This window comes from Rhincodon typus, unplaced genomic scaffold (genome assembly GCF_021869965.1).
Source record: "Rhincodon typus isolate 14 unplaced genomic scaffold, sRhiTyp1.1 hic_rhity00002141, whole genome shotgun sequence".
NCBI classification, from domain to species: domain Eukaryota; kingdom Metazoa; phylum Chordata; class Chondrichthyes; order Orectolobiformes; family Rhincodontidae; genus Rhincodon; species Rhincodon typus.
The window spans coordinates 12,152-24,931 of record NW_025967779.1 but is presented as its reverse complement, the minus strand read 5'-3'; the positions used below and the strand labels follow the sequence as shown (position 1 = coordinate 24,931).

Here is a 12,780-nt window from a genome sequence, read left to right as displayed (position 1 = left end):
CTTAGTAAAAGCTTTCCATTAGACAAAATGTTATTGACATGAAGCATTCATTCTTTTCTTCTTTATGGAGACCCGCTGAGAGTTTCCAGCATTGTTTTTATTTCACTCTCAACTATAATACTTTACATTTAATTGTTACTCATTTAGTGACAAGTTATATTAAAAAATGAATGAAATGACATGGTTTACATATTCCTGAAACATTAGCAGCTCTTATTGCAATAGTTCATAAGCAGATTCAATTTTTAATGGCATTTTATTACTACAGGTTGCAAATTATAAGAAGTTCCTTCCATTGTGATCAAGCTTACCTATTGCCAAAAATATTTCATTCACATTCATTGAAGTCTTTGCAGATGTCTCCATGAATAATAAACTGTTGTCATCTGCATAGGACTGTGCTTCCTACAAATAAATCAATTAGTTAGAAAATAGTTTCCTTGGAGCCTATGGGCAGGACTACAGCAACTATTTCAGCCCCTACAAAAAGGCACAATTGGAATATATTCAGTTTTTTTGTTATGAAAAAAATATTTTTGTATAGTGTAGTCTGTAAAATACATTTTGGAGCATGCCATTCTGTTGAACATCAGGGATACAAAAATAGACTTAGCAATGCAAAAAAGAAATTCATTTAAGTTTTTAAACATTTATATAATTCATGAGAACTCTTCTCTTAATCAAAGCTTTGATTTAACCCTTCTAAGGTCAGCTTCTACTCTTACCCTCCCTACCAGGCAGCAGCTCATTGAGATTTACTGCTGCAAGTGCTAGCAATTTCCAAACATAACTGAGAATTCAGGTGCACTCACAGCTAACTTGCCAATTAACCTACCCTGACAATCAAAAAAAACACAAATCACAAGGTGGGAATTATAACATTGCTATTAATCAGCACTTCTCAATAACCTGATCATTGATGCTTAGTATGACTTTCAGGGGAGGCAGTGGCAATGTCACTGGATTAGTAACCAAGAACACCAGGTTAATGTTCTGGGTCAGGGGTCAAATCCCACCATAGCAATGGGAAAATCTAAATTAAATGGAAATCGGGAATACAAAGACATAGCCTCTTGGCGACCACGAACCCAGTGTCAATTGCTGTAAAAACCCATTTGTGCATTAATGTTTTTTAGGGACACCTGACTCCAGAACTTTAGCTCTCAACTGTCCTCTGGGCAATTAGGAATGGGCAATAAATTCTGGCCTAGCCAATGATGCTCAAATCCCATGAACAGAATAAAAAAAAACTTAAGGTTCACTCAAACTTTTGACCTCATTCTAAACTCAGTAGAATCATGTGCACAAAACTTTTAACTTCCAAGATGAGGTTGCTGACTGGCCAACATTATGAAAGACTGATTTGAATGTAGCACTAAATAAAAGTGAAATTAATCAGAATTGGGGAAATTCTCCATTGGCTGAGGTCATGAAAAACAGTGACTGTTTGAAGGCAATCTCAAATATTTCATCACTTCATTTGGTGGTGGTTAGAGAAATTTCCAAGAATAACCCCCAGATAATTATGTGGCAACCAACAGGTGCAAGGCATTGACATTTTGTTTACTAGTTGCAAAATGGCTCATCAGGACAGAAAAAGATACACGGGTTTCACGTTTCATATAAATCAGCCTAATAATTATCAAAACACATTGTCAAATGCAGCAAGATGCAGGCAGCCTCAAGATTCGACTGATGTGACACGAATCTTACTTGTCGCATAAATGGCAAGCAATCTTCAACAAGAGAGAATGCAATCATCTTGCCACAACAATCAATAGCATTATCACTGCTGAATCAAGTCATTTTTATGACAGAAACGTAACTGTACCAACCATATAAGTATTGTGCCTACCAAGAGCAGGTCAGAGGCTAGACAGTGAAGAGTAACTCACATCCCAATTCCCAAATACCTGCCATATGGAATTCTCACCACCTGCCTGGATGGTGCAGCTCCAACACAAGAAGCTTGACACCGTCCAGGACAAAGCAACATGCTTAACAGACACCTCATCCTTAAACACCACCTTGAACATTCACTCCCTTCACCACTGGCACAGTGGCAGCCATGTGTAACATACAGAAGACAAAATGCAGAAACTTGGCAGACACCTTCCAAACCTGTAATCTCTATCACAAACAAAAACACAAGTTGCTGAAAAAGCTCAGCAGGTCTGGCAGCATCTGTAAAGAGAAATCAAGAGTTAACGTTTCAGGTTCAGGGACCCTTCCGCAGAATCTCTATCAATTAGAAGATAATTAGAAGATCAAGAGAAGCAAATGCTTTGCAGCACCATCATATCCAATTTCCTCTCCAAGCCACATATCATCCTGACTTGGAACTGTATTGCCCTTGCTTCACTGTCAAAATCCTGGAAATCCCATTCTAACAGAACCTTGGGTGCACTATCTTCCAAGGACTGCAGCAATGCAAAACAACAGCTCACCACCATCTTCTCAAAGGCACTTAAGGATCGGCAATAAATGACGACTTAGCCTATAATGGCCACATTTCAACAAAGAATGAAAGTATATTTAGATCATTTTCAGAGAGATAAAGTAATTATTAGGTTCAGATCTCAAGTAACTATTGGGCAGTGAGAATCAATTTCCATTAAGGTAGAGAGATTAAGTTGCTTACAGAGGCAACTATGGTAATTGAACCAGATGCATTGTCCTGGTCAATGGTAGACTCAAAATTATAATAGCTATTATAGCAAGGAATAGGATTTTTGAAGAGGTTGCTAAAGGCTTCCAATTTAAATTTCATATGATCAATTAGATTAGCAGCTAGTCACAAGTGTGATCGGTGTACTTTGCTTAGTATTTAATCAATACTCTTCAAAGCAAATTCAAAAGGTTTTGAAAACATTTTTGCAGAAACTGTTCTTTTTTTCATATACAAACCTGGAACTCTACTGCTCTCTTGTTAGCAAGATCAGCCTTGTTTCCTGCTAAAGCTATAACAATGTTAGGACTTGCTTGCCTCTGAAGTTCCTTAACCCAGTTCTTGGCCCGTACAAAAGTGTCCTGCAAAAGAATTGACACAAGAAATAATGAACATAAAATACTTTTTAAAAAGAGCTATCAAACATATCTCACTGTCCTGCGAAGCACTGTCAGAAAAAAAAAGGTAGTTGTATGATAAAATCACTAGCACTATTTGACAGAAATCATTTCAGAAAAGGAGTGCCACGCTTCAACTTTACCAGACAGAGGTATGCCTGTCAGATAACAGATGCATGGTAAAGCTCATAAAGCTCTGAATGTCAAATCCAGAGAAACTATAACCTGAGCCAGATTCAAACATTTTAAATCACCTAAGCTTTAAATCAACAAAATGCAAAGTAAGTCCTACTGTGCAGCCAAATGTCAGCTTAAAGATCTGCTTTTCCAGGAACCTTGTGTCTCAGTGCTTGTATAAAAGGCAGTATCAGCCAGTAAATATATTTTAATGATTTCAATGAGAGATTTTACAAAATAAGTGCTACAAAGAGAAGGTCTGGTACAGTGATTGTTCCAAATTAAAATAAACCTTATCCATTTTGGATTACCATAAACTATTTTCTTGATGTTGAGACAATCCACTTGTGGAAGGGTGTTGGCTGCAACAATCAATGAATCATATGTAATTCAAGGTAAATCGTGGCCAGTTTGTTATATTGTACATGAAGAGATTTAGCAGTTTAGGCCTGTATTCTCTGGAGTTCAGAAAGGATCTAATTAAGATACTTAAGCTAAAAGGATTGACAAGGTAGACAGAGACAGAATGGTTCCTCATAGAGGTCATAGCTTTCGGATGGGGGTAGCAGATTTAAAGCAGATAAGGAGAAATTATTTCTCTCAAAGGGTTGTGAATCTGTGGAATTCATTAGCCTGGAGCAGACAACAGGATACTCAATAAATCTGAGGAGACACACATATTTACTTAGTAATGGGTTGAAGGGTTACGGAGAGTGGGCAGGTAAGTGGAGCTAAGGTCAAAATGATCATATTAAAGAGCAAAGCAGACTTGAGGTGCTGAATGGTCTACTCCTGTTCCTGGTTCTTACGTTTTACGACAGAAATTCAATGCAGGTCGGATAGGGGGTGAGGGAGATAATACAACAATTAATAAACAGGCTAATATTGTGTGCAATTATAAAAAGTGTTACAAAGTTAACATAGGTAATTAGAAACCCATTAGTCTTAATATCAACCTTAATTTACTATTGTGCAAAATAACAGAAGAATCAATGTACTACACTTTGATTTCCAGAAGGAATTTGATAAGGTGCTGCAGCAAAGATTATTGTGCAAAATAAAAGATTGTGTGGGGGATAGCACGTTTCATGGTTAGAAGATTGGTTAGCTTACAGGAAGCAGAGAACAGGTGTAAATACACCTTTTTCAGGTTGGCAAGGCAAAAATGAGTGGTGTGTAACATATCGGTGCTAGGACCTCAAGGTGATTATAATTTATATAGATAACTTGGTGAAGGGATGGAAGATATTGTTGCCAAAGTTGCTGACGCCACAAAAGATAGGTAGGAAAGTAAGTTGTGAAGAACACAAGAAAGTTATAAAAAGAGAGATTGATAAATTAAGTAGGCAAAAAGATGTGGTAAATGGACGATAACATGGAAAAATTTAAAGTTATCCACTTTAACAGAAAGAATAGAAAAGCATATTAGTTAAATGAAGAGAGATTACAGAGATCAGAGATGCAAAGGGATCTGGGTGCTTTTTTGCACAAATCACAAAGGATTAGTACACAGGTACAGCGAGTAATTAACTCAACACGGTGGCTCAGTGGTTAGCACTGCTGCCTCACAGCGCCAGGGACCCGGGTTCAATTCCACCCTTGGGTCTGTGTGGAATTTGCACATTCTCCCCGTGTCTACGTGGGTTTCCTCCGGGTACTCCAGTTTCCTCCCACAGTCCAAAGATATGCAGGTTAGGTGGATCGGCCATGCTAAATTGCCCATAGTGTCTCGGGATGGGTCTGGTTCTGGGTGGGATACTCCGAGTGTCACCGTGGACTTGTTGGGCTGAAGGGCCTGTTTCCACACTGTAGGGATTCTATGAAGTCAGAGGGTGTGCTTCAATTGTACAGGACACTGATAAGACTACATCTGAGTACAGGTCAGCTTATTTAAGTAAGGCTACAAATGCACTGGAAACAATTCAGAGAAGGGTTTATTCCAACAATACATCAAATGGGCAGGTTGTGTTACAAGGAAAGGTTGGATGGGCTTGGTTTAGATCTGCTGGGAGTTCAGGAGTGAAAAGTTGAGGGAGGGACTGACCATTCAACCCTTATGAGCCTGCTCTGCCATTCAATTTGATCATTGCTGATCACCCAAAATCAGTGCCCTGTTCCTACTTTCTTGCCATACCCCTTAATCCTTTAACACCAAAATGTCTAACTCCTCCTTGGAAACAATGCTTTGGCCTCAACTACTTCCTGTGGCAGAGAATTCCACAGGCTCACCATCCTTTGCGTGAAGAAATTTCTTATCCTCCCATGGGAGAATCTGGAACTTAGGGTGTCACTAAACCAAAAACAGGGTCAGGTGAGCAGATTAAAATGGGTTAGGCAATTTTTTTTCTCTCCAAGAATCAATCACCTTCAGAACTCTCTCCTTGAAAAGTTGATGAAACCAAAGTCCTTGAATCTACCTACGTCTGACTTAAAAATAGTCATGTCAAGCAAGGGTTTGAAAGGTTATCAGGCATAGTCAGGAATGTGGATTTGAGGTTACACAATCCAGATCAGCCATGATCTTTCCAAAGGTGCAGATGGCTCAAGCAATTGAATGGCCTACTCCTGCTCCTGAAATGTATGCTCATAATTGTCAGATGTAGACATTTTTAATCAACCTGTTAAGACATGTTACGACATTCGCCTGACGCAGGCGAGAGTTGAACCTGGGTTCTCTGGTCGAGAAGTAGGAACATTACCACCACGCCACCAAAGCATTCAAAACAGAGATTCAGGAAGAGTGAACTTACCTGATGAAGTGAATCGAGAGAAAAATAACCCAAATGAATTGTGGAAAGCCTTACATGTACACAGACTTCCAAAATGAATTTGCACGTTGCACTGAAGAATTTTTTTTTAGTTAAATGTGGAATTAGGAATTCAAAGTAAAATGAGCACATCAACTATGAAACCCAAACATAGAAAAGCAGTGGGTACTTTTACAGACTGGAGCGCACTGTCACCCAGTACTGGGTCACTACTGTTTACAATTTAATTCAGTAGCAGATCAAGGAATACGATGCAAATTGGTTAAATATGAAAAGTGAAAAATGGCAGTTAGAGTTCAATTTAAATAAATGCGAGATATTGCATTTTGGAACAACAAACAGGAGCAGGACTTATACAATTAATGCTAGGGCCTTGGATAGTGTTGTAGAACACAGAAGGACGTAGGAGTTCAGGTACACAATTCTTTGACGTTTGCGTCACAGACAGGGTGGTTAAAAAGGCATTTAGCATGCTTGCCTTCATTGCTCAGTCCTTTGAGTATAAGAGTTGAGAAATAATGTCGAGGTTGTACAGGACATTGGCGAGGCCTCTTCTGGATTACTGTGCCCGGTTCTGGTTTCCCTGCTATAGGAAGGATATTATTATTTTGGAGATTTACCAGGTTGTTGCTGGCACTGGAGGGTTGGAGTTACAAGGAGAGGCAGGATAGTCTGGGACCTTTCTCAACCTCCTATGCTCAGTGAGGGGTGACCTTATAGAGGTTTATAAAATTATGAGGGATATAGACAGAGTTAATGGTAGGTGCCTTTTTCCTAGGATGGGGGATTTCAAGACTAGAGGGCATATTTTTAAGACGAGAGGAGAGGAGAGAGGTTTAAAAAACACTTGAAGAGCAATTTTTGTTTTAAAAACACAGACTGGTGCATGTTTGGGATGAACTTCCTGAGGAAGTGGTGGAAGTTTAAAAGACATTTAGATAAGTATATGAATAGAAAAGTTTGAGGGATATGGGCCAGGAGCAGGCAGACGGGACTAATTTAGCTTGGCATTATGTTTGGCAGGGACTGGTTGGAACGAAGGGTCTGTTTCTGTGCTCTATGACTCTATAATGTTTAGCAGTTTGAGTTTACATAGGGAGTTATTGATAAGTCATAGAAATTAGATAAGTGGCAGAAAAATTACACTGACCTTGATCCAAGTGTACAATTACAAGTGTTATTATGGCTTGAGAAAATGCTACTCAGCTCACTGAGTTCGTGCAAGCTCTCTGTAGAGGTATCTAGTCACTGCCACTTCCTATCTATCCCTGTTGACTGCAAGTTAAACTTCCTTTGGGAGTCTTCCATCATTCTCCTAGGTACCAACCTCCAGTTCATTACCACTCATGGAGTAAAATGATTCCTAATAACCCCCTAAATCTATTGCCAAACCTGAAATTTATGTCTCCAGTCCCTGTCCCATCATTGAAACTAGGCATTACATTGGACATCATTATTAAATCTCCCATCAATCTCCTTTGCTGCAAGAAAATCAGTTTCTCCAACCTGACTTTAATCGCTGCAAGTCCTCATCCCTGAAATCATGCTTGAAAAATCTTCTCCGCACTGTGGAGGACACTATCATCCCTGCTGAAGTGTGGTGATCAGAACTGGAAATATGCTAGTAGTGGCTGAACAAAAATGATGCAAATATTCAGTATTACTTAGCTGCCTGTCTTCAATACCTCTTATGAAAGCCAAAACTGTAACAGAGGGGAAAAGTGCACATTGTATGCACTCCACAACAGTGATGAAATAGAAGAGTGAAAGAGATTTAAGAGTCTTAGTAGACTTGGAGTTCAAACATATCCAAGTCCATAGATCAGTGATAAAATTAAAACAATATGTTAGTTATTTGCTAGTGGAGCACAAGTCAGAAGTCAATATCAAAAATCAGATCTGGCCAGAGCACACCTTCAGTAGTTTATGTAGCACCAGTCATCAAACGACAAGGAAGACACAGAAGATCCAGATCAAGAAAGAGCCATGATGCCAACTCTTAATATTAAGAAACGTAAACAAGGCAGGCTAGGAAAATGTGGCCTTTTCAACCTTGAAAGATCATTGAGTCAAATGGTATACAAAAAATACAATTCAAAATTACTTTGAACTACATTGCAAACATAGAACCAGGGATCACAATTTTGTATCAGCAAAAGAAAACAATTAGGACTGATATCAGGAATTTTATCGAAAGTGTTCAAAATACAAATGTGTTTGCAGATGATTTTGTGGATGTAAAAAGTAACATTGAATTTCTAGAAGAAAGAGGCTCACCACAATTATCCAGTGATTTTCATAACATGGAGCTTTTCTACACTACCTTGTTATTATCTGCATAGACCATACACCCTCTAAGCCAAAGGAATCAGATGGGAAGCCAAAATAAAACTCAAACTGAAGAGAAAAAGCTTCAACAATCCAAGGCCTAGTACAACATTCCAAATCTGTGACCTCTGCCATTTAGAAGAACAAGAGTATTAGATACAGGAGAATACCACAACCTTACCTGCAAGTTCCCCTCCAAGTCACACATCATCTTGACTTGAAAATACATCACATTTCTTCACTGTTGCTGGTCAAAATCCTAGAACACACTAACACCACTGTACGTGTACCTATATTGCATGGACTGCATCAGTTCAAGATGGTAGCGTACTGACACTAACTCAAGGACAGTGGAATAATTGCTGGCATAACCAGTGATGCTCACATTCCATAAACAAATAGGTAATTCAGATACACGAGTCTTGATTAGAACATGTGAATGCACACTTACACTTGTAATATTTCCAGAAATTCCATTGCTCAGATACACGAAAAATTTCTTATTGAACCCTCAAAATACCAAAATCGGACAAACCATATAATGGCAAAGTTAAATATTCAATACGTCAAGATTGAAAACAAACATCTGTATCAAGTCTGTTAAACTTTGGGGATGTAGGAAATCTTAATATTCAAACATTAATTCCTCCAACATAATCTTGAATAAACTAGCGACAGAAAACAAATAAAAAGAGGAAATGAAACGAACAAAATGAACTAAAGATTAAAATTTCAAAAGAAGTGACAAGGGGTAGAAAAGTCAGAAATAGTAGATGTGTGCACAAACAAGGAGCTGGCAACTATTCATCCCCGCAAACCTGTTCTGTTACCATTCAACAAGATCATGGCAGTTTGGGTTTTGGCTTCAACTCCACATTCTCACCTAGCGCCATTATTCTTTGATTATTTTACTAGACAGAGATCCAACTACCTCTGCATTAAAAATATTCAATGACTTTGCCTCAACAATTTTCAAAAGGCTCACGGCCCTCAAAAAAAACTTCAAGCGACTTAAATGGAAGACCCTTTCTTAAAAAAAATCTGCTTGTTCCATAAATTTAAAAATCTATCCTAATAGATCTGTTCCTAATGGATAGTACTAGCAGATAGTTCAACAGAATCCTTTTCCCAAATTTAGTGCTTATTTCACACAAAGAATCTTAACATTTTAACACCTTCATCCAACCAACAGAAAGCTGTACTAGTTAATTACAAATGCACTGTGTATGCTAGTGCATTCAGTGAATTGAAATTGTTTGAATTTTGTATATTTACTAGAAATAATTCAATCTTTGGAATACTACCAGAATTAATAACGTAGCTGTATAAAGTCATTGTATAATTCTACTTACATCATTTGTAATATCGTATACCACTATGGCAGCCTGTGCTCCTCGATAGTACATTGGTGCCAAGCTGTGATATCTTTCTTGCCCTGCCGTATCCCATATTTCAAACTTCACAGTTGTGTCATCCAAGCATACAGTCTGAGTTAGGAAAGCAGCTAAAACAAAATAAATGTATGAGCAGGTCAATGTTTTTGTGTAATTAAAAGATGGAATATTTTTAAATGAACATGCAAATAAAAAGCAATTCAGAGAAGGTTCATTAGATTGATTCCAGATATGAAAGGTTCATCTTACAAGGAAACATTGAGCAGTTTAGACCCACACACGGAGTTAAGAAGAATGACAGGAGATCCAACTGAGGTATACAAGATGCAGAGCCAACGTTACCTCTTGTGAAACAATACAGAATAACGGGTCATAGTTTTAGGCAAAACAGTGGCAGGTTTAAAACATTTAAAATTCCTTGATGCCATACTCTGAAATGCTGCCTTGATGTCAATAACAGAGGCACTCAGCTCCCCTTTGGGAGATCAGCTCTTCGGTTCATGTTTGGTTCAAGGGTTGCCACAAGGTAAAGCTCTGATGGAACCCACAATGATCAGTTAAGCAGCTTATTTCTTTGCAGGTCCTGCTTGACAGCACTGTCAATGTACCTTTCTGTCGCTTTGACTGAGAGAAGAGCAATAGGGTGGTAACTGACTGGATTCCATTTGCACGGCTTTTTGGGCACAGGACACACTGGATAGATGCAGGTGGTATAGCTGTAACAGCTTTATGTAAGTTTTTAGTTAAATAACATTTTAAAATTATACATTACAAATTTCAGTTACTGTGCTGAATTGTTAAGAAAATAGTTACAATGGCATTTTACTGAGGACTTGACTGGAATTAACCAGCCTGCAGCATGACACAACTCTAACTTCATAGCCTGCAATCACAACTGCCATTTTTCTGTTAATTCCACATCAACTAATTTGCAGAAATCAAAATCAAAGTAGCAAATTAAATTGTTATACTGAATGCAGCAGCAATCTTAAAACTAAGTATTGCTTCACATTCTTAAAAGTATTTTTAAAATCAGACTGTATTGCATACACACAATAAAATGTTACAATACACATTTTCCCAGCATTAGGTGCAATAAAAATATTTTAAAAAGATGCAGTTCAGTGCATAATTTGGTCTCCTGTTTGAAAAACAAATTTAGATTTTAAACAAACGTAAAATTCAAATAATTGTGCTTATCCTTTTGCAGTTGAAGTGTTAGTCTACAAACCGATAGCTACCAGAACCATAAACATTCAAATAAAGGGCTACAAAATGCTTGCTCAAACAATAAAACACTACAAATCTTTTGTGCTAGTTAGAGTTTAGCACCTAGATATTTGGATCACAGTAGGTAGCAATCAGATGCATGATCTCTGCCTATCACAGGAATTTCTTATAATGTGACATATTACACAGGTGACTTCTATTTAAGTAGTCAAAGAATACCAAAGCTGTACTACCCCATTTACTGAACGTTTACTGCCCAAAAATAAAACCAGGTTATAATACTGAAGCTTAAAAAAAAACTAAGAACTCAAAATACTTATAGGAAATTACAAAATAGTTAGTTGTAGATGTTGGTGTGTTCACCGAGCTGGGAGTTTGATAGCAGATGTTTTGTTCCCTTACTAGGTGACATCCTCAATGCTGTGTCAAGCACTGTTGTCCTGCGCCGGTTCGAACTTCCGGTCCGGTTTCTGCTGCTTCCAGTAGTGCAGATTCCGGCTGCGCGTTGTAATAGTCAGTATATTGGGTCTAATTCAATGTGTTTGTCGATGGCGTCCGCAGATGAATGCCAAGCCACCAAGAATTCCCTAGCTGTCCTTTGTTTGGCTTGTCCAAAAATAGTAGTATCGTCCCAGTTGAAAGTGTGGTTTTTCTCGTCTGTGTGTATTGAGACCAAGGACATCTACAAGGTCTTTACCAGGAAGGGATACACCTGCAGCTTCATCCACAGCCTAGCCAACAGACAACACAACCCGAAACAATAAGCACCATACCACATATACAAAACACCTCAGAACTGACAGCCAGACTACTCAGGCCGCTAGGAATCGTGACAGCACACAAAATCAGCAGCCATATTAAGACAGCAACTGACCAGGGTTAAAGACCCATATATGCCATGGACAGGACGAATGTGGTTTACAAGATACCATGTGGAGACTGCACAAAACACCACATGGGACAAACAGCAACCCGCATCCACGAACACCAGCTAGCAACCAAACGACACGACCAGATATCCTTGGTTTCAATACACACAGAAAAGAAAAACCACACTTTCAACTGGGACAACACTATCATCTTTGGACAAGCCAAACAGAGGATAGCCACTGAATTCTGGGAGGCTTGGCATTCATCCACAAATACATTGAATTAGACCCGATACACCGACCATTACAATGCACAACTGGAACCTGCACCTACCGGAAGCAGCAGAAACCAGACCATATAAATTTGAACTGGCAAAGGACAACAGTGCTTGACAGGAGGCTCCACAGCACTGGGGATGTCACCTAGTAAGGGGACGAAACGTCTGCTATCAAACCTCCCACCTCGGCGAACACACCAACATCTACAACCAGCACCCAAGCTACAAATCTTCACTCAAACCCCAAAATATAGTTAGTGTAGCACATTAACAGAATGCAAAATGTATTTAATTACTTTTGCCTCTTCAGTGACATTTGCAAAAAAACAATTCCTTCAGCTGGTTAGCATTGTGACTCTTATGAAGCAGACCTCAGCAATCTTTTCTAAAGATTTAAAAGCTGTTAATAAAACATTCTAATGGGTCGCACAAGATATAACATCTAAATGTTCAGACTGAGCTTGCTGGCAGACTAAAATAAAGACTTGTAAGTTTTAAAATAAAGATAACATCAACTACATGGAGTTGCTGACAATGAGTGTAAGAAAGCTGGAATTTCATCTGGCAAATATATTACCAATATTATTGACAGATTGCAATTATAATTAAGTTTGAATTTCACAGCATCCAGGAATGTGCATGGTGTTTTTAAAACCACTTTCCACAATTA

The 12,780-nt window shown here is 38.5% G+C and overlaps 1 protein-coding gene across 1 annotated transcript in view; it reads right to left on the bottom strand.

Moving 5' to 3' along the window:
* Positions 1-261: 261 nt before the first annotated feature.
* LOC109936986 (ras-related protein Rab-5C) overlaps positions 262-12,780 on the bottom strand; it is a 14,194-nt gene continuing 1,675 nt past the window's right edge. Inside the window, exons 2-4 of the mRNA XM_048592979.1 lie at positions 9,692-9,843; positions 2,908-3,030; positions 262-405 (exon numbers count right to left, since the gene is read on the bottom strand). Coding sequence (XP_048448936.1) covers positions 277-405; positions 2,908-3,030; positions 9,692-9,843 — 404 coding nt within the window. The 3' untranslated portion in view covers positions 262-276. The remainder of the gene's footprint in view (positions 406-2,907; positions 3,031-9,691; positions 9,844-12,780) is intronic.